Below are 27,268 nucleotides of genomic sequence, written 5' to 3'. Positions count from 1 at the left end.
CAGGTTTGGGAGGCCGCCGAGAAGCGCCACTGCCCGGCTGTCACCTTCTGAAACAGCCGGGGGGGCTTCTCGGCGTTCTCCTGAATGCTGAACCCGGAAGTTCGGGTTCGGGTTCTGGAGGCCGACGAGAAGCACCCGGCTGTTTCAGAAGGTTACAGCCGGGCGGCGCCACCCGGCGGAGCACTGTTTTTTCAATCGGCGGCGGCAGTTTTGGCCGATCTGGAGGCTGGAAAGGATGTGGGGAATCCCAATAGGGAATTCCATGGGCGGAGCTTTGACATCACGAAGACGTCCTTCCTGGGGGCCGAAACATGGCCTCTAGGAAGGACGTCTTCGTGACGTCAAAGCTCCGCCCATGGAATTCCCTATTGGGATTCCCCACCTCCTTTCCAGCCTCCAGATTGGCCGAAAACGCCGCCTCCGATCATAAAAATAGCGCTCTGCCGGGGGGCACCGCCTGGCTGTAAGCTTCTGAAACAGCCAGGCGCTTCTCGGCGGCCTCTGGAACCGGAACCTGAACTTCCGGGTTCGCCGTTCGGAAGAATGCCGAGAAGCCCCCCGGCTGTTTCAGAAGGTGACAGCCGGGAAGCGGCGCTTCTCGGCGGCCTCCTGAACCCAAACCCGAAAAGTTCAGGTTCGGGAGAACGCCGAGAAGCCCCCCGGCTGTTTTAAAAGGTGACAGCTGGGCGGCGGTGCCCAGCGGAGTGCCATTTTGCGATCTGCAGTGGGTTCGTATGCTGAAAAATGTTCGTAAGAAGAGGCAAAAATTTTCCGAACCCCGGGTTCGTATCACAAGGGGTTCGTATCACAAGGGGTTCGTATCACGAGGTACCACTGTATATTTATATAAATATTTATATCTTTATATTTATAAAATATATTTAAATTTATTCAACAAAAACATTTGCTTGTCCCAGGTACAAGGGAAAGACTCAATAGGAAGGCAAAAATGCACAATCCAGTCTAAACAACTGACCATGCGACCAATCATAAAAGAAAAATGACATGAAATCACAAACTCTATTGGATACGATGTTACCAAATCTCATCAAGCCAGGGGTGAATTCCTCCCGGTTTGGACTGGTTAATCTGAACCGGTAGCAACCTGCTGGTGTCATCACAATCATGTCACCAAATTGGATTAGTTGGTGCCGATTTGTGGGTGCTGCCATTCTTTTTTTTAAATGCATTGTTTTTACTTTTTAAAAAAAAAATCTGGATTTTTCTTCTTTTTGCCCATGCGCAGAAGCTAAGTTTCTGTCACTTCGCCATCTTATTTTCAGCTTCTTTTCTTTTCTTTGAATTTTTTTGAATTTTTTTTCTCTACTGCGCATGCCCTGCCCACCTGATGCTAGTTTATCCCACCTGCCCAATGTTTGCCCACCCTGTCCAGCCCCCACTTGCAGAATCTAGTCACGTACTTCTGCCCACAGCTGCTTAATCACTGTCTCACTTAGCAATATAAATTTTGGGCTCAATTGGCAGTTGTACATTGAGGAACACCTTTAATGACTGTTGATGTCTGGTAACTCTAAGATTTTAATATATTGAAAATACAGTGGGTATAGGATTAAGTTAGGGGCTACCTTTGAAAAGTGTTCGGAAACTTCAGAACGTGCAGAATGCAGCTGCGAGAGCAATCATGGGCTTTCCCAAATATGCACTCTGCAGTCTGCATTGGTTGCCGATCAGTTTCCGGTCACAATTCAAAGTGTTGGTTATGACCTATAAAGCCCTCCATGGCACCGGACCAGATTATCTCAGGTACTGCCTTCTGCTGCACGAATCCCAACGACCAGTTAGGTCCCACAGAGTGGATCTTCTCCGGGTCCCGTCAACTAAACAATGCCACTTGGCGGGACCCAGGGGAAGAGACTTCTTGGTGGCGGCCACGGCCCTCTGGAACCAACTCCCCACCAGAAATTAGAATTGCCCCCACCCTCCTTGCCTTTCGTAAACTACCTAAAACCCACCTCTGCTGCCAGGCATGGGGGAATTGAGATACTCTTTCCCCCTAGGCCTTTACAATTTTATGCATGGTATGTCTGTATGTATGTTTGGTTTTTATATTAATGGGTTTTTAATCATTTTTAGTATTGGATTATTATTGTACACTGTCTTATTATTGCTGTTAGCCGCCCCGAGTCTCTGGAGAGGGGCGGCATACAAATCCAATCAACCAACCAATCAACCAATCAACCAATCAACCAACCAATCAATCAATCAATCAATCAATCAATCAATCAATACATTAATAAACAAACAAACAAACAAACAAATAAGTTGTGTATTGTTAATGTTGTATGCTACTTGGAGTCACTGTGTGAGTTGGGTGGATACATAAATCTGCTAAATCAATCAATCAATCAATCAATCATCTATCACTACATCTGAAACCTATACTTTGAAACAAAATATTAAATGCTAGAAGTAATCATTTAAACCACATCCTGTATTTATGAATGTAAACACATCTTTTAAAAAAAAAAAAATAACTGGAAACATTCATGCCTGGACCTATGTACATACTATAGATCAGTGTTTCCCAACCTTTTTTGAGCCGCGGCACATTATTCATATTTTCAAAATCCTGGGGAACACTGAAGGGGGGGGGCAGCTAAAGAAAAGTTTGGACAAAAAAAAATATCTCTTCCTCCCTTTCGCTCTATTTCTCCCTCCCTCTTTCTCTCTCTTCCTTCCTTCCCTTCTTTCTCTCTCTCCATCCCTCTTTCTTTCTTTCTTCCTCTCTTTTTTGCTCTCTTTCTCTCTCCCTCCTTCCCTCCCTATATGTCTTTCTCTCTCTCTTGCTCTCTCTGCCTCTTTTGCTATCTTTCTTTCTCTCTTTCTCTGTCTCTCTTGCTATCTCTTTCTTTCACTCTCTCTTTCTCTCTCTCTCTCTTGCTATCTGTTTCTTTCTCTCTTTCTCTGTCTCTCTCTTGCTATCTCTCTTTCTTTCTCTCTCTCTGCCTCTCTTGCTATGTCTCTCTTTCTTTCTCTCTCTGCCTCTCTTGCTATGTCTCTTTCTCTCTCTCTCTTTCTCTGTCTCTTTCTCTGTCTCTGTCTCTCTCTGTGTCTCTTGCTATGTCTCTCTTTCTCTCTCTCTCTGCCTCTCTTGCTATGTCTCTCTCTCTGCCTCTTGCTATGTCTCTCTTTCTCTCTCTCTCTTGCTATGTCTCTCTTTCTCTCTCTCTCTCTGTCTCTATTTCTCTCTCTGTCTCTCTTGCAGCACGTCCAACCGCCACCGTCGGTGCCTCCACCCTGGAGCTCCCTCTTGCCGCCGCCATCTCCCCACGACTGCCTGGGGCCGCTGCAGCCGGCACCCTCCCGCTCCCACTGCCAATGCCCTCCCGCCGGGCCCCAAAGGACATTGGTTGCCGCCCCCACCAGGGAAGCTCCAGCTGGGCGGGGCGCTGCTGGTGCCTCCACCCTGGAGCTATTGCCACTGCCATCCCCCGGCTACTACCTGGTGCCGCTGCTGATGGCGCCCTCCTGCTCTCGCTTCTGGTGCCCTCCCGCTGGGCTCCAAAGGACACTTGCCGCCAACGCCAGGGAAGCTCCAGCTGGGCAGGGCGCTGCCGGTGCCTCCGACCTGGAGCTCCCACTTGCAACTGTCCCCCGGCTACTGCCCGATGCCGCTGTTGCCGGCGCTCTCCTGCTGGGCCCCAAAGAAGGAAGGCGGGAAAAAGGAGGCGCAAAGAATGAAGCTCTCCTTTTTCCCGCCTTCCTTCTTTGGGGCCCAGCAGGAGAGCACCGGAAACAGCGGCATCGGGCAGTAGCCGGGGGACAGTTGTGAGTGGGAGCTCCAGGTCGGAGGTACCGGCACCGGCAGCGCCCCGCCTAGCTGGAGCTTCCTAGGAGCTTCGCGGCACACCTGACCATGTCTCGCGGCACACTAGTGTGCCACGGCACACTGGTTGGGAAACGCTGCTATAGATTACCTTAATGCATAAAAAGGGAACGATTTTGCCTTTTCTAAATGTTGAACACACATGCTCTTGCATAGTTTAAATAGATGTCATGGCAAATTATTATTATTATTATTATTATTATTATTATTATTATTATTATTATTATTAATTAGATTTGTATGCCACCCCTCTCCGTAGACTCGGGGCGGCTCACAACAATAACAAGAACAATGTAAAAAACAAATCTAATAATTTAAAAAACACTAAAAACCCCATTATTAAAAGCAAACACACACACAAACATTCCATGTATAAACTGTATAGGCCCGGGGGAGATGTGTCAGTTCCCCCATGCCTGACGGCAGAGATGGGTCTTAAGAACTTTACGAAAGGCAAGGAGGGTGGGGGCAGTTCTAATTTCCGGGGGAGCTGGTTCCAGAGGATCGGGGCCGCCACAGAAAAGGCTCTTCTCCTGGGTCCCACTAAACGACATTGTTTAGTCAACGGGACCCAGAGAAGGCCAACTCTGTGGGACCTAACCGGTTGCTGGGATTCGTGCGGCAGAAGGTGTTCCCGGAGGTATTCTGGTCCGATGCCATGAAGGGCTTTATAGGTCATAACCAACACTTTGAATTGTGCCCGGAAATTGATCGGCAACCAATGCAGACTGCGGAGTGTTGGTGTGACATGGGCATATCTTGGAAAGCCCATGATTGCTCTCGCAGCTGCATTTTGCACGATCTGAAGTTTCCGAACACTTTGGTTGGGTAAATAAAGTTGTAGAAATTAATAAACCATAGGCCTCTTTTGCAGAGGGAGAAATTATTATTCTTGACATATACATATCTTGTTTAGCTCTATTTCTCCACCCAACCCCCTTTTTGGAACTTGTATTTTAATGTTACAAACAAAATAAAAAAATATTTTTAAAAAGTTAGACACATACTTTTGCAAAGTTTAATCCATCAGAAAGCAAAAAAAAGGAGAGAGAACATTACAACATATCCTATTTTGAGCCTTTCTGAGGGAAAATATAAAGTGGTAAAAGTTTTGGACTCCTGTGTACAAAATTACTTAAGGCTAATTCCACCACCCTAATTTTATTTTACTTTGAAATATTTTTGTAAACAGCAATGACTCAGGATGTTAGCATGACCCAAACTCTGAAAGCCTACATTATAAAAATACTTCATCATTGACTGATGAATTGTTGACATGAGCAAGAAGAACAAATTAAGGGGTACATAGAAACCACTCATTAAAAACCTTTCTCCAGATTTACCAGACCCGAATCTCTCTCGATCATCCTAAGTATTCTAACACGCTAAATTGGCAGCCTTCATATTGTATTGAGGAAGACAAAGAAAAAGCACTTTCAATTTGGCTCCAATGTTTGATAATGAGGAAGGATTTTTATGATTCAGGCTTTTAGTGTCTGGGTCATGATAACACCTCAATCTCTATCTATTGCAAAACCTAGAATAACAGATGGTATAACAGTGTGACGTGTACTTTTCTCAAAGAGGATGCTTGGTTCATGAGTGCAGAATGTTTTCTTCTGGCTAGAGTCTTCAAACTTGGCAACTTTAAGACTAGTGAACTTCAATTCCAATAATTCTCCAGCCAGCAGAGCTTAAAGTTGCCAAGACCTCTGTTCTAGGCCTTTCTTATGGATGCCCATGAATGGATTTTACATCAAAACAAATCAGCCTGCATGCTGCTTGAATAAAACCCCTGCTTCTGCCCCAAAGTTAGTTAAAACCAAGTTAGGCCAGAATGCTTATAGGCTTTAATCAGGGGTGGGTTCTTCCTGATTCGGACTGGTTCGCCCGAACTGGTAGTGACCTGTTGGTGATGTCACGATGAATGCACGCACGCCAAGAGCAGAATCTTTCTGCAATGCAGATTCAAGCCCTGCCGGAGCTCTGCTTGAACATGGTGAGAGACTGAGTTGTTCACATGACCACCTCCTCCCAGCCTCTTTCCCTCTGTCAGTAGGGAAGCCGGATTCAGTCACCTCCCAGCCCAACACCAATCCTTGCTTGCCTGCCATTTAATTTGCCTGTTCCTGGGGTTAGGCAACCAAGCTACGGTTGGCGAAGCAAGCCCCTCTGGAGAAGGCAGTGGGAAGCAGCTGCCTGGAGGACCTGTCCGTCCTCCCTCACTCTCGGTCATCATGTGGCCAGAGGATTAGGCATTCTGAAACCTGCCTGTGGCACCGGGTCGACCTCAGACCCCACAAGGCAGCAGAAGACGGAACGCCACCACAATTTGAGCTCCCTTTGGAGTGAGCTGCAAACAAAATGCAAAGTGGCTCCCAAACAGAACTGGCACCGCCAGAGCTGCTTCTTCTTTGCAACAGCTGAGGACTGAACAGGTGCCTCTTCCATCCTCTGCTGTTGGAATAAACAGTAGATTTGGCTGCCACCGGGCTTTGTTCTCTGGTCACTCTCCTTCCTTTGCTCGGCTGCTACTAATGAATCTAATCAATCCACTCCTGCTGGCCCTGAGGTAGAAGCAGCCACAGGAGGGGGAAAACAAGACTTCTTTGCTAGCCTCCCAGTGGCAAAACATACATTTTCATGGGTTCTGTGGGCGTGGCTGGGGAGGCATGTGACTAGGGGCATGGGCATTAATGACATCAATTTGGCCATGCCTACTGTCACATGACCATCAAACCACACCCACAAAATAAGTCACCCCCACAAAACCAGCAGTAAAAAAATTTGGAACCCATCCTTGGTGTTAACTATGATAGTTAACTATGGTATTATATTATCACTATGTTACTGTATTAAGTAACTAAGTTGGTTGTTGGTTATTGGTAGGTTGGTTGTTTAGTGGCAAAAGCTAACATATACCTAATAGACTAACCTATAAAAAGCGATTACTGAATTCCACCACCTTTCTATTTCCATTGCTGGGTCATGGGACAAAACCAAGAACATAAGAACCAAAGGAAATTTATAATATCACTTCTAACGAATGAAAACCAAGCAAATAGATATGGTTTACCTATTAGAAGTGCATTCATAACCTCAGTTTATATTAAGTTTCAGTAAAATTTTATGTTCAAATTCTGTCAGCATTTATCAATTTAAAAAGTGAAAGAATCTACCTGAAACTTTTTGCATATTAAAAAGGAAGGCAAACATGATTTCCTTAGTTCAAGAGCAAAATAATCTCTTCAACAAGTTTCTTTCTCTATTTTTCTGAAGATTATCAAATTATTTTCACCTTCTTATATAGGTATTCCTCAATTTACAGCCATTTGATTAGTGACCATTTGAAATCGGAACAGCACTGAAAAAAGGTGACATGTGACTATTTTTTTACTTATGAATGTTACAGCATTCCCATGATCAACATTTGGATGCTTGACAACTGGCATGTATTTATGACAGTTGCAGTGTCTTGGAGTCATGTGATCAAGTTCTGCAAGCTTATGACAAGCAAAGTCAATATGTTAGTAACTGAACAAATGCAGTGATTCACTTAACAACTGTGGCAAAAAAGGTTTTTTTGCCACAGTTGTTAAGTGCAAAAGCAAAAAAGGTAAAATGAGGCAAAACTCACTTAACAACTGTCTTCCTTAGTAACAGAAATTTTGGCCTCAATTAGATATAAGTTGAGGACTACCTATACATTTTTAATATCCTTTTCAAGCTAATAACATTATAGAATATTATATAAACTTTATTGATTTAGTCATTTGACCATACAAAAATATAAAACTAATATTAATAAACAAGTAGATAAAAGTAAAACATAGGACTTGTTCAGAATAAGTCAGAACCCCAACCGTTAATTCCAAAATTATCTGAACTTTCTGTTCTCTTTGAAATAGCCTTGATACAACTAAGGCAGTTTTGCTAGTGATGTGCAGGTTCATGGGCTACAAAAGGTAAGGTAGTTTCTCCTGGGTAATCCAGTATTTTTTAATTTTAAAATGAAATTACAATGAAAAATGTCTTCAATGGCTAGTGTTCCACAAATACAGAGTCTTTCTTCAAATGGAACTCCATGAAACCTCCCAAATCTTACCACGCTCTTGAAAAATCTTTTCTGAGATATTGAGGAATATCAGTTTTAAATGTTTTTTTCTAATTGGGAGGCTGATTTGTGTTAAGCTAGCCATTACAAAGACTTAAATATTTAAGTGATGCATTTAAGCGATGCAATATAATATTAGTGACTCTGAACATTTTGCTGGCTTTTAGATCTAATTAGTCTAGAAACTGGATGTAGAATCCATATTGTGAGATGACACATTTAAAAGCAGAATGAACAATCCCAAGTTAGCATGTCATGCAACTGTTCCTCGAATCTTGGCTTGAATCTATCTGGATCCATATATTTTCAGCCAGTAGTTGAATTATTACTGGTTGGGTTTGTATAGGAGGTATATCCAAACCTATGTTTATTGCTGGAGTTTTTCCTCGGATGCCGAAAGTGTACATTTTCATGCCCACATACATAACTCATGCCCTCCCCCGTATGCCCTGTGCATGTGTACGCTATCCCCCATGCATGCGTGCACCACCACCCCTCTCCCACACCCCATTTCCTGACTTCCACTGGGCCTGGTAGACCCGTTTTTTGTTCTCCCCAATCTCCAGAGCCTTCCCTGGAGCCTGGGGAGGGTGATAATGCCCTCCCACGCCCCCCCCAGAGGCCCCCCAGAGGCTTAAAACACCCTCCTGGAGGCTCCACATGAGCCAAAAATCAGCTAGCCAGTGTGCTAGGTCAACAGCTTGTATGCCAGCAGATATGGCTCTGCGTGTCACCTAGGGCACACATGAATAGGTTCGTCATCTCGGGTCTAGACTCAACCACCCCCAAGATGCATTTTAGAAGAGTAGACTGTATCTGTTCCATAAGAAGGCAACATAATTTATATTCATTTCACTAAAATGAACTATAAGAAATGCAAGAAGTATTTTTTTCTCTAGTTCATTTTTACCTATTTTACAGCACTAAAATGGCAAACAAAATAAAACAAGAGAATACAACAAGAGGGGTGGGTGTTCGTTTATATATACAGTATGTGTGTGTGTGTGTATGTATGTATGTATATATATATATATATATATATATATATATATATATATATATATATATATTTGTTTTCGTAGATTTTCACGGGTATATGTATGTAGATTGTTCTGAGTTCGGGTTTTGCCCTGTGTAATATTTTGCATGTCTATGCGACGTTTCGGTGAAATCACATTCACCATCATCAGGCTGAAGTTTCAAGCTTTGTGCTGTTGTAACAACAGCACAAAGCTTGAAACTTCAGCCTGATGATGGTGAATGTGATTTCACCGAAACGTCGCATAGACATGCAAAATATTACACAGGGCAAAACCCGAACTCAGAACAATCTACACACACACACACACACATATATATATATATATATATATATATATATATATATGAATAGTGTTATTCAAAATTTCATTACATTCAATACGCTAATTAAAGACTTGAATCCCTTTTGCAGGAATGTTATGGAGACTTTGATTTTAGATTTCAGATCAGAAGTATAACTTACAAGTTGAAGAATGTCCTCATCTTTTGGCATAACACTGAGTTCCAAGTCATCATCACTGTGGGAAAAATAAATACACAACTTTATTATCAAGGAAATAAATTAATATACTAACAATTTGATAAGGAATTTCATTTCTAGCTATAAAAATAGGAATGTTAATAACTTTATTGGTTACTCTTTTTTCAAAAATCCAGAGAATATATTTATTTATTTTCACCCTATCTGCTATCACTATCGTAATATTTGTTTAAAGTACAATCTATGCATTCATTTTCAAAATTATCTACATGTTTTGGCATGCGCAGAAGCAAAAAAACCCCAACAACCCTCGCTGAAACACGATTTTTAAAAATCTGCATATTAATCCAAATGTAAATAATATATGTATCTTTGCACTATAAAACTACAAAATGTATTTGGGAGCTTATAACAGAATAGCTTTTAATACAAATGTTTCAGATATTTGTACATGGATTTTTAACATTAAAAAAAATGGCTGTCAGTGAACATTGGTTTTTCTATTACCATAAAATTTGGAATTTCTTTTTTAGAATATGGGGAGTGCTAAATAAGAGATAGGAGCTTGTTGTCTTCTGATTACTGTCCGACTGTTTTACCTTGAGTTTTGGCAATTCTACTAGAGTTGATTGGAAAATGAGGCATCAGCAACATCTGGAAGTGAATTGTTCTGCCCTTGTTCCCACATCATGGTTAATTAGGCCAATAAGGAGGGTCATTATGTGATGGGGCTCCAACCCCCCCCCAACTGACCTAATAAATAAATCCCAGGTGCTAATCTTTAACACAAAATAGATCCACACTTATAAAATAATTAAATTAATTCCAGCTATCTACCCACGTTTTGGGAGCACCAAATGCCAGTCAACTGCTCTTTTTTATTTATACAGACCTGCAAGAAATAGAGGTGAAAAGAACAGACTGAATTCAATCCCCCAAGCTGCTTGCCTGGCCATTCAGAAAGAGATTAATAATGAATCCTGCCGGTATTTCCAGGGATAAGAGTCCATTGGTGGGTTATCAAGCATTTTCTGAATGAGCATTTAAATAATCCTTGTGACTGAGCAGTTGTTCAGCAGACATTCAAAGTTATGATGGCGCACGTTCTTATAATGGCAGCTGTCTCAGTGTCCTTGTAACCACAAGAATACAACGTGAGCACTTGATAACTGGCTCATAATTATGACAGCTGCAACATCTCAGAGTCACATGATCATCACCTTCATTGCTGGTCTCCATCAAACAGTCAATGGTGAAGACAGCATGGAGGGAGGTCACAAATGGCAACCAAGTGACTGCAGGATACCATGTGAGCATAGGATTCATCTCGTGATGGCAATTAGAATTGCCACAATTGCTATTTTAAATTGGCATGATCAGGTGGTATTGTACTTTACATCTGTATTGCTTAATGATGGAATTCCTAGTCCTAGTTATGGTTGATAAGCAAGGATATATATTCCTGAAGAATGATTTTGACCCATCTAGTCTATTGTCCATCAGCAAACCAAACATAAGAAAACTTGACTTGGCTAGTGACTGACTGGATTAAGCGTGGTATATTATGGAAAGAAAACACCTAAGGTGTGATGAAATTCCCTTCAGAATTATTTTTATTCTTATGAATATTATCAACAAGAAAAGCTAGACTGAAAAAGCTTAAACTGGAAGAGGAGAAAAATTAGATGTTTTAACCATTCACTTTCTTTTGTCAACCATTTGATTTTGAGGTTTAATTATAGTTTATCTTATCGAAAAACAAGACATATTTCATAAATCAATCAATACTTTTTGAAGATATATTTATATGAAATATTTTATATGAAAATTTAAATTATGTTTAAAAATAAATAGTTTACCTGTTCTGAATTAAAGCAATTACTTGAGAAAATGTCTTTCCTATGACACTTTCCCTGTTAACTTTTATAATTCTGTCACCTGCAGATTAAAAAAAAGGAAACAAAGTCATTCTTTTCTTGATTTAAAGCTGATACACATGTTTTAACAAAAAAGGGGGAATTATAAATAATTCTAATTTTTTTTCTTTACATCTACTATAACACCAGAACTAGGAAGATGAGCCATGCCATGACACAGTTTCCAGCCACTGTATCTGGATGACTCAAACTCTTTGATACCATAACTAGAATTATTCTAATAATACCAGGTATGTTATCCTGGATGAAATCTACAAGTGTCGAACTCATTTATTATTCCAGAGCTCATGGCATTTGCAGAACATGGCTCTCACAATATGGAAATATATAATAACCTCTTGTCCTTTTCCAGCAATATATGAAGTGGTTAAGAGTTCAACTCATTAACTCTTTTAAAAAAACCTTCCAACAAAAACTAGCCAAAAATTATTAAAACTGCCTAAGAAGAATTAGCTAGATATCACTTTATCTAATGTGTTCTTCTATTGTTCAGAGACAAACACTGAAAAAAATAATTCTATTCATGTCATTCCATTAAATACCAATTTAATGAGGTGAAGGAATTTCCACCATAGCCAAATGACCATTACATTGTTGATGGTATTATATGCACATGTAAAACATATAAAATGCACTTCATGTATATAAAATGTCTGAGAATCATCAAGACTGATTTGTCAAACTATTAAATTTGGCACGAAGTTTAAATATGCCTATTGAATTGTTTCCTATAAAATCCTATACCAGCCAAATTCAGAGATATGATTACTATATAAAGAGAAGTGAAAAATACCTGTGGACAGTCCAGCTTCAAAAGCAGGCCCTCCTTCTCTAACTTGTTTAACAAATATGGTATCCACTGGCTCAGGCTTTTTTCTTGTTTTCCCTAAAAGATAAGTGGAATATAAATATTGAGACCATGAAATATTTTGTAGATATATAGAAAATCCTTGTAAAAGTCAACATTTCATTACTTAAAAATTAATAGTTTTATTTGCATTTTGCGGAGAATAATTATTCATGTTTTGAATTATTTATTTCATTATAGCTTCTAGTTTTATAAACTTTTTATCCAGTTTTTTTTTTACAAACTGTAATGTATGTAGTAGACATCTAAATAGCTCTGCCGGGTGGTAATGAGGAAGATTTTCTGAAACAGCTTAAATAAATTTGTGGATTGGTTTCTTGATGTTTACTTTTCATTAATATATGTTTAGCTAGAAATAAATGCCAATCTTGAACAGCTGAATATTTGCATCCCAATGACTAATAGTAATAGTAATAGTAATAGCAGCAGTCTTTTCAACAAGGCACATAACAATGGAAGCACACCTAGCTAAATAATAAAGCTGAAAGACAAATTAACACACCCACGCACCCACATACACACACACCATTATAATTGAAAAATGCACTGTATTTTATAGTGATGTGTAATAGATGAATTTAAATCTTTCTAGAAAATACTCTATCTTTTTTTTGAAAAATTGTATCAAAATTTTATTATCAAAAACTACAAAAAGATATTGACAAAATTGAACGGGTCCAAAGACGGGCTACAAGAATGGTGGAAGGTCTTAAGCATAAAACATATCAGGAAAGACTTAATGAACTCAGTCTGTATAGTCTGGAGGACAGAAGGAAAAGGGGGGACATGATCGAAACATTTAAATATATTAAAGGGTTAAATAAGGTCCAGGAGGGAAGTGTTTTTAATAGGAAAGTGAACACAAGAACAAGGGGACACAATCTGAAGTTAGTTGGGGGGAAGATCAAAAGCAACATGAGAAAATATTATTTTACTGAAAGAGTAGTAGATCCTTGGAACAAACTTCCAGCAGACGTGGTTGGTAAATCCACAGTAACTGAATTTAAACATGCCTGGGATAAACATATATCCATCCTAAGATAAAATACAGAAAATAGTATAAGGGCAGACTAGATGGACCATGAGGTCTTTTTCTGCCGTCAGTCTTCTATGTTTCTATGTTTCTAAAAATAAATTATTTACTAATTAAGAAAAAACAATTATTGCTTATGGCTGTCACTAAGGCATAAATAAAAAAAGTAAATTGCAATGAAGGGATAGGTAATCTTTGCTGCTAATACCTAGCGAAGCAAAACATATAGAGAATAACTTTTCTGATAAATGTTTAACGAAGTAATAAACTTGCAAACTCATTCATATTTCCATATATATTTTCCATCTTCCAATGGAAAAAAAAAGGAAAAGTCCAGTCTTTCACTAGGTCAAGTTTTCCATTATTTACAGAACATATTAGTGAAAAAACATACAAAACTAAATCTTGGAGGACTTTCAGATTCTCCTTCATTAATTTAGGAAATCAAAGAGGATAAGATAGTAAAATATACAGTGTTCCCTCGATTTTCGCGGGTTCGAACTTTGCGAAAAGTCTATGCCATGGTTTTTCAAAAATATTAATTAAAAAATACTTCACAGGTTTTTTCCCCTATACCACGGTTTTTCCCGCCCAATGACGTCATATGTCATCGCCAAACTTTCATCTGCCTTTAATAAATATATATTTTTAATAAACTTTAATAAATAAACATGGTGAGTAATAATCGAAATGGTTGCTAAGGGAATGTGAAATTGCAATTTAGGGGTTTAAAGTGTTAAGGGAAGGCTTGTGATACCATTCATAGCCCAAAATAGTGTATTTACTTCCGCATCTCTGCGGAAATTCGACTTTCGCGGGTGGTCTCGGAACGCATCCCCCGCGAAAATCGAGGGAACACCGTATACCAAATTCTAATGATGAAAACACTGAAAAGTATCAGTAAGAAAAAGACTACTATAAAATAGACATTATCCTATTTTAAAATTCTGTACTTTTGTTACCCTGTCCAAAATTGTAATGATAAAAATGAACATGTTCATATTTGGAGATTTATTTCTCATAGCTATCATACTCCAATTTCTCCCCTAGTCCCATAAATCTAATCTGTATCTCAAGATAAGGTGCATTCAGTTTTGAAAAACAGTGGCAAGTAAATGTCTTTGGTAATTTTACTCTCTACTGTTTTATGACTACCAAATTAGGAACATAAATGGGCAGGTTTATTTAAAACTTAACTTTATTTTGAAATATGAATTGAAAAGTCAAGAAGACACTACACATAATAAGTTTACCATACGGACTATATTAAATGCCATAAATATATACCAACCAACATTTATAAAGTTGCGAGAACTTTTCTGGAATTTTGCAAATATTGGGGGATTTATAGTGGTTGCCCTAACATTTAATCTCTCAAAAGAAATCTTTTTAAAATGGAAACCTTGAGCTGCTTCAGTGAAGTCTACTACAGTTCTTGAGCCGTAGAAAGTGATGCATGCATTAGGACTAGAAAATTCTGAACCCATCTTTAGATACCTTTACTCTATCACCATTCCACCCTGTTGCAAACACTTTTGCAGCTCCCAACAAATAATAGCAGCTTCCTTTTGAAGGTTCAAAGAAATAGGCTCTGGCTGACACAGCTAAAGATGAAATTTAAGGTCACACCATGCTAAATGGTATTGTATCATGTGAATTATTCTATTAACTCGTTTTTTTCTTTAATATATTAACACTTGTATGGCCCAGAGTTTTTGAAACTGAAGCAGCATGTAGATTATTTATTATAAACAAGCACATAAGCTCAAAGGATGATTGGTGCTTTTTCCTTCCATGTTCTACAACTGATTTTTTGACACATTTATTCTTTTTTATCCAGAAGAAAATCCATCATGTACCAGTTATATTACTATACTGCTATAAATCGGAAAAAGGATTTCATATCTAGACAAGAAAAAAACTGGCTGTGCATTTTATTAAAATTATTTGCAAAAATTTTAATTCAAGCTACTTGAAAAAACTCAATTTTCAACATATGAAACCTATTTTCAATATAACAGATTAATGGAAGAATAACTCTTTTTCATTTCAGGAAACTTTATTTATGCTATCTCCATGCTATGAGGTGGCAAAAATGATGCTCATGAAAATGTGAAAAGACAAATGCAAATGCTTGGCTATTTTAAGTAAAATTCAGTTTATAAAAATATTAGCAATGGTAATGTGCATTCGCTGTACATCTACTGATTCTAGTATAGGCAAACAGGCAAATCTCAAAAGACTTCTGAAAAAAAATAGGGTCCTCAGAATGTTGAATGTTGGGGTGCTCCACAGTGACCTGAAAAATGTTTAATAATGATTTAATGGAATAGCTACACTGCATTTTCTAAATAAGTATGAGATTTAGTAGCTTACATCTGAAAAGCGTTCATTGATAGATGAAAATAAGGAAATTGAAATTGCAGTTGCCATGGATACCATTACACAAAATCAAAAGGCAAATGGGTAGAAGATGTAACAGAAAACATGATAAGTTCACGAAAATATCTTAGAGGAATTTTATTCTCTATTTAATTTCTTTCTAAAAAAGGGGGAGGGAGGTCTTATTTAATTGAAATGGAATTGAATGAATGTATGTATATTGATAGTCCTCAACATATGACCATAATTGAGCCCAAAATTTCTGTTGCTAAGCGAGACAGCTGTTAAGTAAATTTTGCCCCATTTTATGACATTTTATGCCAAAAGTATTAAATGAATCACTGCAGTTAGTAACATGGTTGTTAAGTGAATCAGGCTTCCCATTGAGTTCGCTTGTTGGAAGATTGCAAAAGGTGATCCCATGTCCCTGGACACTGCAACTGTTATAAAATATGAACCAGTTTCCAAGTGTCTGAATTTTGATGTTATGACTGTGGGGTTGCTGCAACTGTCTAAATGAATGGTTGTAAGTCAAGGACTACCTGCATACATACATTCTCCACTTAAATAAGTAAGGCTGACTGTAGATCTGTAGGTCAGCGGTTCAGATCTCACCACCGGCTGAAGGTTGACTCAGCCTTCCATCCTTCTGAGGTGGGTAAAATGAGGACCCGGATTGAGGGGGCAATATGCTGGCAATAGCACTTTTTAACAGCCAGCATATTGCCCCCACAATCCGGGTCCTCATTTTACCCACCTCGGAAGGATGGAAGGCTGAGTCAACCTTGAGCCGGTGATGAGGTTTGAACCGCTGACCTACAGATCTACAGTCAGTTTCAGTGGCCTGCAATGCAGCACTCTACCTGCTGCGCCACCCCGGCTCTCTTTCCTATGGGAAACATTGTTTTGTCTTACAAACTTTTCACCTTACAAACCTTGTCCCGGAACCAATTAAGTTTGTAAGATGAGGTATCACTGTACTCTCTCCTCCATATTTCTCCACATGGACAACCGTGTGAGATGAATTGGGCTAAAAGAATGATCGGTCACCCAGTTGGCTTTCATGCCTAAATTGAAAGTATAGCTTACAAACTCCGGGCTAGTTCCTAATAAGGATTAAAAGTACACTATTTTGATTTTTATAATTATAACTGATATAAAAAGAAATTAAAGATACCCATATTCTAAAACTGAATTCTAAAAAGACCAATAAGCATTTATCACAAAACACACAGAAGTATTCTATATATCTCAACGTTTTATATGCAAACAGTAGATAGAGAAAAGCTTTGACCCATCTCTCATTAGACTAACATTTCACATTATCTAATTAAGTGAGTTTTAAATTATAGGGAAAAAACCCACATTTCACATAACTTCTAATTCAGTTAGGGAACTTATTATACACACAATCCAGGAGAAAAGCACTCATTTAAGGTGAAGGATGCATATCAACAACTTCCTAATTTTAACAATCTTAAATGTAGACAGGTAATTTTTCAGAAATAAAATCTTACAACACCTGATTCCATTTCAGGAAACTGCACTTTGGAGTTAAAGTGTCAGATTTTATCAGCAAAAGGGTGAGGCAGTTTGGCTTCCACTAAGATCTGGCTACAATTATTAAAATAATATAGCTATACTGAGCCAGACTTACATATTACACTGTGGCTTAACAATTGAACAAAATGCTAACTTTTCAGAATGAACTGAATAGAATTATCTAATATTTTCCTCATTTATTGCTAGCTTATGTTCAGTCTAAATGCCCCATAAGAAAATTTCACAAAAAGTACTTATTTTTATGCACGAAACTATTTTCTGGATCCCAACATTGTTAATTATTCTTGGATAAGTCAATGTCAGAAATGAATCACAACCAATTATTTATTTATTAAATAACTTTTATGCCAATTATGTCTCACTGATTGGTACTCAAGCAATCAGTCAACAATGATTTATGGCTGTTAAGCATAATTTGCTAAGTTAGCTCTACCTATTACTTTCAAAGCACTTGCTACTCAAGTTTTAAAGAATTTCATACGTTTACTCAACTATGCCACTAGGTGGCTCCTGGGCATATAATTTATTTTAAAGCACCCATCATAAAGCAATTTCACATATTAAAAAACAATATAAGTCTATCCACTATGACAAGTATGCTTACATGAACATTAGCTACCTTACATTTTAGCTGCTATATAAGGTTATAAAAACATAAACTTTTTGATGCTAGTCTTATATGGCCATACTGAGCATGAATTCTGAATTACTTATTCCTTCATAATACAGAATTTTATGATGTCTTTTCTAAGTTTTAAAAGTTAACTTGTTCCTAAAATGTTTTTAATAAAACACTTATTGAGGCATACTGTTCATACATCCATAATTGAGAAATCAGTAAATTTTATTTTACAATTTTACTTCTTCATTCATCTGAAAATATTGTTTTAACAAATAGTTATGTATTTTATACAAAGAGGAGGATTGAAAAATTCTGATGGCATCCACAACCAGAACATCAAACCTCACTCTTTTATTTATTTATTCATTGTATTATTACAGCAGGTCTGGGGGCGGGAGTAACTTTTATGAGTTGATAGTCAACTGGATGACCCTACAAATAAAATAAATACATGATCTAATAAAGTGAAATCCATGCGTTAGGAGAGGTTGTTCATACAGTAACAAAACAAATAAGGAACTTGCTCTCTTTCTAAGCTACTAAAATAAAGGAGGAATAAAATAATAATAATAATAATAATAATAATAATAATAATAATAATAATAATAAAGGAACCTAAATAATTAAAGTAGTCCTCAACTTATGAGCAAAATGGAGATTGTCAATTATGGCCATAAGTTGTGACATTTCTAAAGAAAATAATCATGAGATCAACCTGATTTTTTAAGAATGTTTTTGTTAAGCAACCATGTTAAGTAAACCTATTGTTTGCTGTAAGCATTTTTGCCCAAAACTAGAAGTAGCCAGGTTTCAGCCAAAATGTGTTCACATGACTATGAGGGGTTGGGGGGGGGGGGAGAGCCATAAAAACTTCAAAACAGGGTCATAAGTATTAGAGGGGGTCTAAGCTGACTAGTTGTAACCCTATTATTTCTTTGTAGAAAGTCATGGTGAGCAAATATAGTTATCTTAATTTTTATGAAGCTCCCTATACTCACTGCTAAATGACTAGATTTTTTTAATGTATCCAATGAATATATTTGGGTTCCGTGCATGCCAGTACATACATTTGGGCTCCCCGCATCGTGTTTTCAGCCGTCAATGCTCCGTTTGAGATCCCTTCAAGGCTGCAGGGATTGCCAAAGCACATCACTACTGATTTCCGCTCGAAAACATGATGTATTTGGAGGATGAAAACATGATGTGCAGTGCCCAAAATGGCTACCCAGAAGAGCTCCTGCCTCCTTACCCCTTCTACGCTTCGCCTGCTTTTCTCATTGCTGCTCCCTGCGATGGTCAACCGCACTTTTGAAGCTGTTTTTCAGCCCCAATGAGGCACTTGTGAGTGAAGGGATCTCCTGCTTTTTTTCTACTTTTCTCATTGCTACTCCTTCTGATGATCAGCTGTGCTTTAGAAGCTGTTTTTTCAACCCAGGCTCAAAACCAGCAAATTAATGTGCTGAAGCTGACCAGGCTACTAGATTAATACCAGGTAGGCAGAACCCACCCTCCCTATTTTTCTCCCGAAAAAGGTGCGTCTTATACTCTAAAAATATGGTTTTGACCCTTTCAATCTCTTGAACACATATGCTTCCATTTTTTTAAACTGCCCATATTTACCTCATAATTAACAAATGTAAAACTTGCATCTAAATTTCATTTAGAGTTCTTCTCAGCAAGGGTTGAGAGAAACTTTTCTTATTTGTAGCAACCTGTTTCAATGTTTTAATGTTGGATAATTTGAAAAAACGTATTTTTCCCAGATATCTAAGATCCGTGCATAAGGCCTAGCTATTCCCCAAGAAAGACAGATAGATGTGGAAAATCACCCTTAGAGATGTTTTCCCCATATCAGTTCTATTAGTTTGATAAGTGAAGAACAGCTTCACAAAGACAAACCAAAACAAGCTGGTGATGCCAGCCAAGAGGATCGGATCAGGGGCATGGGCAGCTGCCGGTTTGGCAAATGGGGGGAGGGGGGATTCCTGCTACCAGTTCTACAGAACCGGTTCAAATCGGTAGGAACCCATCTTTGATAGCCTGTTTTCAGCAAGTCCTGAAAACATTGTGTGGCTTCAGCAATTCATTGGTTTAAGGAAGGAGAACTTTTATACAAATCTGGGTTAAAGACAGACTTGGGAACAAATCTTATTCTTAACTGAGGGACTGCCTAATGTTTAACTCTACCTACATTTAATACGCAGTCTTAGCACTTTTATAATAATTTCTGATTTCATAACTATTGTAAAATATTTGTAGTATCTACAACTGAACACGACTAAAGCTTGTTAGAGTTAAGAACAAAAGTTAAAGACTTATGGAAATGTGGGTATTTCCCAGACTGAATTCAGCAAATGTAATTTTTAAGGTATATCTCTTTCATGAGCTTTATAAAATTCAAGATTACTTGTGAATAAAAGATAAAGTAAAAAAAATAAAATTTTGCTCATTCTTCAAATCATAATGTGGATGGCCAAATTGGGGGTTTTTTCGTCTTTTAATACTAAATTTTACAATTTTACAAGTAAATGTATATTTACAAATTTCATATCGAAATTAAATAACCCACTACCACTATTTCATACATATATTCTAAGTATTCACAAAAAAATAGAAAGTTAAATACAAGTATCAAAGAGAAAACGTACCACTTTTATTTTCATTCTGTTCATCCTGTAAAAGATGCAGAAAAAAATCAGAGTCACTATTTTTTCTTACAACCCTCTTATAACAACAAAAGGTTTTATTCATAATTCATTTCACTCACTTTTAAAGCTATATGAATAGCAGATTCTGGAGGGTAAACAATAAAATGTCTTAAGGTAAAACCAAAACCTAGTGGTGATCTTCGTAAAGCTATCAGTTTGAGTCCAGGCCAAGTTTCTTCATCCTCTGACAACGACCTTGTTTCATATGGTCCTTTTTCATCTTCATGTTTAGATACCTAGGTAAGAGAAAGGGGGAAAAACAATTGAATGTCTTTAATTTCAATGGAGTACATAATTTTTTTGGAAGCGGTTTTAATCAGGGACCTGTGCAAAAGTTTCTAATTGTTTTTCTTCTTTATTCTGTTTTTATTTTTTGTTTTTCTGTTGTGTTACGTAACAAACTGTGCTTTGATCACCACATTTTGATTCTGTGAATCAGATCATTTTATATAATACAAATGAAGCAAATATTTAAAAATATATATCGTCTCTACTTTATCCTAAACTACATTATACCATAAAACTAAATTCTTACATTAGCTTTTTGTTCATAGTAAAGATTTCTCAACTGTCCTGGCTCAAGTCTTAATTTTAAGATGATTCACATTCTACAATAACATACGGTATATTGTCAAGAACTCACTGTAGTCAACCAAGCAAAGAAAAAACTCCTAAAGTTCTTTTGTTCACTCTCTATGCACCTTACACTATCTATCCAATCTCATATTCTTTTGTGTTTTTCAAAACCCACTCGTTCAATTTGCATGCTCCTCTCTTGTACACCTTTATTCTTATTTGTAAAATCATGACCAAAATTGCTGCAATGGCTCATAACTTGAACAATCATATGTATTTTATTTTATTCTACTCCATTTTATCACCTTATAAATCACCTCTTTACACTGAGCAGCTCACAATAAATCATAAAAACACACTCCATCAGCTTCTTTTCCTATAGCTTAAACAATCCAAAGAATAGTTAATATGTAACTAGTGCTTTCATAGTTTATAATTGGCCTTACTGATTCTTATAAAACATTTTCCAATGATGTTGGCTCCTGAAATAGATTTTTGCTAAATATTTCTCTCATTCTATAATAATGTTGGAAATATTATATAATATTTTTATCTTTTTAAAAATCTCACATGCTTTTTTAAACCTCCTTCATAATTACACTTGAATCTTATCTTTAAAAAATCCTGTGAGTTCTCTATTCTTAAATATTTGCTTTCATGTTACTTTTTTCTTTTTGTTCTCCTTATTAAACTTTCATTATTTTAGATTTTGCATTTAGCCTTTAGTACTACTATATATTTTTAGATGTGGTCTTGTAATTTGTATAGAATTCCCCACTGTATTCCACAATTGTATCTGTATTAGGTGGAGACGCTTGTAACATTAGAGCAGCGGTGGCGCAGTGATTAGAACACAGTATGGCAGGCTACTTCTGCTGACTGCCAGCTGACTGCAATTTGGCAGTTCAAATCTCACTTTCCATTCCTTCCAAAGTTGGTAAAATGAGGACCCAGATTGTTGGGGACAATATGCTGACTCTGTAAAACTGCTCAGAGAGGACTATAAAGTACTGTGAAGTGGTATATAAGTCTATTACTACTATTACTATTACTACTACTACTACTACTACTATTAATGTTCAGAGTATCCACTATTTTAATAGATATTTTTCTATTATTCTAAGTATTTCTGCTACTCTGATGTCTTGAATAGTAAGCATGTCATCTAATTTGGATTCCAACTCATTATATCTTTTTTCAATTTTTCTGAAGTACAGAAAGTAGTTCCAATGAAGTTACTCAAGAGTAACATGGCAGCATTTTAGTTTAATGCAACTTGATTATATATTGAACCAATAAATTTGATTTAAAAATTATACCCTGGAATTCTGATAATTTTATCAAAGGCTTTGTAGAGAGGAATATGCAGTCTTGATTCATTTTTCTAGTTAGTAATAGTCAGGGTCAAAGGATTTCCCTCGTGGCATACTTCCAAGATTCCCATGCATTTGGAAGGAAACACCTTGAATTGCAGTGGAAACTATGGCAAGGTGTACTGTACTTTAGTACAAAACTACTATATCTCACTCTCTCACACATAGAAGCAAGAGTTTAGAGTTTGCCTTGTAGAAGGATAGGGAAAATTTAATTGCAAGTTTAAGGACAAGTTTAATAATCAACTGGCTATTATTTGAATCTACTGATTCAAAAATCAAATATTCAAGAATCAGTATTATTTGAAGGCTCACTGAGTAGCCATCTAAATATTTAATAGTCTTTTTAATGTATCTATGAATCTTTTCCACTCAAGACATCATATTTCATAATATTTCAAAACAGACTGTGGAGTAGGCTATCTGCAGAGGAAATAAGGATGAAAAGTATCCTTTTACTGGCCTAATCACTACTAGATAATCTTAACAGTAGGTCTAACCCATGCTCATCTGAGTTTGTGCCTTATTAAATGTCAGGAGCATTCTATACATCTCTTCTACTGTTTCATTTCCTTCATCTCTTCTGTGAACTATGGAGAATGATGAGATCCATAAGAAGGCAGATGTGAGCCAATCAACCAAGGCTTCAGCTGGGCAATACAGCAGACCAATAGGACACCTTTCCAAACTCTCTCTGAAAGTTTCTCTCCAGATCCATCAGTTGTGAGTACAGTCTGATCTAATAGCTTTGGTACCTGTAATGAATAGTGGTGCCAGAGAACCTCATAGTAATCAGTGTATGATCTGATCAAGGTGTGTGTGTGTGTGTGTGTGTGTGTGAGAGAGAGAGAGAGAGAGAGAGAGAGAGAGAGAGAGAGAGAGAGAGAGAGAGAGAGAGAGAGAGAGAGAGAGAGAGAGCAAAAACTCTCTGATTTCCAGATCACATTACTACTCCATTAAGAAATCTAGATCAATTGTACAACTGCTGTCTTGTTTCGAGTCCTGGATGACATGGGATGACATGGTTGTCTTAGTGACTCTGAGTTCCTGAGATGCCATGGAACCCAGTCTTAAAGAGGGCATCACTTGAAGACCCTTAAGTTCTGAAAATGGGCTCAAGCAATTTAGGCAGGGAGGGTGCTATGCAACCAGGGAAACTGTAACATAGCAACAATCCCAATTGATTCTTAGAACCCAATAAATGAAGAGGATATGAATTTTATCAACCTGTGGAGTAACATCCTTGGAATGCAATCCTTTTAAAAAGATGTTTAAAAAGTTAGAGCAATGCAATAGATGATTTTGTAATGCTTTTGCATTGTGGTGGCAAAATTACACTATTTAGTAACTATAGCCCTCTCCCACAGAAAAAATCCAAAAAACATTTTTGATCTGAGGTTAATGCATTTACATCATTAACATTTGTATAGTGAAGGGATAAAAAGAAACTAACTTTAGACATTGAGAAACCATGAATGTCTAAGCCAGTGATGGCAAACCTTTTCTCCCTTGAGTGCCAAAAGCATCTGTATGTGTGCTATCGTGCATGTGCAAGAGCTCACACCCATAATTCAATGCCTGTGGACGGCAAAAATTGCTCCCTACCCACTAGAAGCCCTCTGGAGGCCTGAAACAGGCCACTGCCTAACATCTGATGGGCCCAGTAGGCCTGTTTTTCACCCTCCCCCACCCCCCTGGAGGCTCTCCAGAAGCCAAAAATGCCCTCACAGAACTTCCGGGTGAGCCGAAAATCAGTTGGCCATCACACACATGCACATTAGAACTGAACTAGGGTTAAGAACTCGCGTGCCAGCAAATATGGCACCGCGTACCACCTGTGGCACCCATGCCATAGTTCGCTATTACTGGTCTAAGCTATTTCTCATGAAAAATATTTGGGTTACATAGAAAAGGGATATAATGGAAGTATGAAACATATACAATGGTACCTCAAGATACGAACCCCTCGTCTTACGAACAACTCGTGATACGAACCCGGGGTTCAGAAAAAATTTGCCTCTTCGTACGAACTTTTTTCGTCTTACAAACGCCAAACCCGAACTTCCGGGTTCAGCGTTCGGAGGCTGCTGGAAAGCCGCCCGGCTGTTTTAAAAGGTGACAGCCGGCGGCGGGGCTTCTTTCCGGGTTCGGGAGGCCACTTTGGGGTTTTGTCTGGGAGAGAGGGCAGGAGGTCCGGCGCTGGGGGAGGGAGTCAGGAAGGTCCTCCTGCTCTCCCCCCCCAGCGAAAAACACAAAGACGGTCAGACAGGCCGGGCAGAGCAGCCTGGAGCAAAGGGAGTCTGAAACCGCCGGCGGCTTCAGCTTCCCATTGCTCCGCGGGCGGCGGCTGACCGCCTTTGTATTTTTGGCTGGGGGGGGGAAGCAGGAGGCGCAGGATCGGCAGGCGTGGGGCGAGGCAGCAGGTCTGCATCCTGGGCAGGCGGCGGGCGAGGAGGCGCGGCCGAGCAGGCCAGCGAGGGTGCATCCAACTTGAGGGGCTGGTGGGAGGAAAGCAAATGTCTCTCTTCGTTGCGCTGCCGCCAGCATGGCCTGGTTGGCAGCGGAAGATGTAACCGAGCCCACGGGGCCGGGCTCCGTTGCGGAGACTGCCGGCCGCTCAATCGGGCCGGCAGGGAACAGAATGGAGCCTTCCGCGGCGGGGCTGGTAAGGGGGGGAGCCGAGGGGGGAGCCGAGCCCAGCCCCGTGACATTCGCTTTCCTCCCGCCCGCAGCCGACTGATCGTGGGCTCCTTTGCAACCTCGGAGAGCTTCCTGGGCATGAAAGCTCGCGAATCCAAAACGGACGAAAACCAGAAAGCTCTCCGAGGTCGGGAAGGAGCCCACGATCAGTCGGCTGCGGGCGGGAGAAAAGCGAATGCCACGGGGCTGGGCTCGGCTCCCCCCCTTACCAGCCCAGCAGGCAGCCGCCGCAGAAGGCTCCATTCTGTTCCCTGCCGGCCCGATTGAGGGGCCGGTGGGAGGAAAGCAAATGTCTCTCTTCGTTGCGCTGCCGCCACCATGGCCTGGTTGGCAGCGGAAGATGTAACCAAGCCCACGGGGCCAGGCTCCGTGGCGGAGACCGCCGGCCGCTCAATCGGGCCGGCAGGGAACAGAACGGAGCCTTCCGCGGCGGGGCTGGTAAGGGGGGGAGCCGAGCCCAGCCCCGTGGCATTCGCTTTCCTCCCGCCCGCAGCCGACTGATCGTGGGCTCCTTCACAACCTCGGAGAGCTTCCTGGGCATGAAAGCTCGCGAATCCAACACGGACGAAAACCAGGAAGCTCTCCAAGGTCAGGAAGGAGCCCACGATCAGTCGGCTGCGGGTGGGAGGAAGGCGAATCCCCCGTGGGCTCCGTTATATCTTCCGCTGCCAGCCAGGCCATGCTGGCGGCAGCGGAACAATCGCCTTCCTCCCACCCACAGCCGACTGACCGTGGGCTCCTTCCCGAGCTCCCTTCCTGAGCCTCCCGTTCTCTCTCCCCCCCCTCGCCCCTTCGCCTCCCTGTGTTCCTAGGAGAAGTGCTGGGGATTGAGGCAAGACAGACCTTCTGCTCCTCACCAGCACTTCTCCTAGGAACACAGGGGGGCGAAGGGGCGGAGAGAGAACGGGAAGCTCAGGGGGGTGCTGGGAAGCCTCCCAGGCCGGCTGTCACCTTTTAAAACAGCCGCGTGGCTTCCCAGCAGTCGCCGAAAGCCGTTTTTTTTTGCGGGGTTTTTTTTGGTTGCACGGATTAATTGACTTTACATTGTTTCCTATGGGAAACAATGTTTCGTATTACGAACCTTTCATCTTACGAACCTCCCCCCGGCACCAATTAAGTTCGTATCTTAAGGTACCACTGTATTTACAGTTTTTAAAATCCAGAGGAAATGTTGTTTCTAGTAGTTACATGTGACAAATTATATTAAAATGAAACAAAATTTTAAAAATAAAGAGATAAAATGCTTTTTAAAATATATGTTAGGACAGGCATGTGTAGGTCTTTTAAAATGAGTTCTATTATGTGTGAGGATTGTCACGGGTTATCTTAAAGATACATTGGTACAGGTTGATTTAAAGGAGGGAAGCTTAATATCTCTGAAATAGAAATATTGAAACTGACTGTCAAAATATGTAAATTAATAATTTAGTCTTCTAATTAAGTATTTTCATATTCCAGATACCATATTTGTATTCTGTTACAAGAAGTATATTGCCATTTTTCTTTTTCTCTGTATGGGTAGCAGATGATCCCAAATCCTAAAGATTTAATTCAACATTTGTTTTAGATTGAGATCAAGAAAATTGTTCTATAGTAAATGCAACTCTTTGAAATTGCAAGATAACTAAAATTGCGTCTTCAACACAGGCATAAAAGTATTGAAGGGGAACATTATCAACTCAATGCCAATATCTATTACTTCAAGTGCCCTTCACATTCATTTTTCATTCAAATCACTACTCCGGAAGATTTTATGATTATGGAATTTAAAATGGCCAGCAAGGGTTCTCTAATGAAGTTGATCTTTATACTCTTCAGTTTTACTCCACAGTCAATTCAAGATCTTCATCAAACCATAAGAATCATACAACTGAGTTTTGAAAATGTAACATAAGGGAAATCCATATATAAACAATAATTTATGAAAGAGAAAAGGGGTAATAACTACAGTGGCAGGCATTTTGTTGAGTCCAGCAGAGGACTTCTGTCTATCAGTATTTTGATCAATTGTCACAGGCAGAAT

The 27,268-nt window shown here is 39.2% G+C and overlaps 1 protein-coding gene across 1 annotated transcript in view; it reads right to left on the bottom strand.

The window, feature by feature from the left end:
* ARHGAP21 (Rho GTPase activating protein 21) overlaps nucleotides 1–27,268 on the bottom strand; it is a 100,085-nt gene that overhangs the window by 31,384 nt on the left and 41,433 nt on the right. Inside the window, 5 exon segments of the mRNA XM_070729248.1 lie at nucleotides 9,466–9,520; nucleotides 11,343–11,421; nucleotides 12,214–12,306; nucleotides 20,537–20,561; nucleotides 20,656–20,832. Of these exon segments, the coding sequence (XP_070585349.1) occupies nucleotides 9,466–9,520; nucleotides 11,343–11,421; nucleotides 12,214–12,306; nucleotides 20,537–20,561; nucleotides 20,656–20,832 (429 nt within the window).

This window comes from Erythrolamprus reginae, chromosome Z, assembly GCF_031021105.1.
Source record: "Erythrolamprus reginae isolate rEryReg1 chromosome Z, rEryReg1.hap1, whole genome shotgun sequence".
NCBI classification, from domain to species: Eukaryota; Metazoa; Chordata; class Lepidosauria; order Squamata; family Dipsadidae; genus Erythrolamprus; species Erythrolamprus reginae.
Note: the sequence above shows the minus strand (reverse complement) of the source record. Positions and strands in the feature narration are given on the sequence as shown.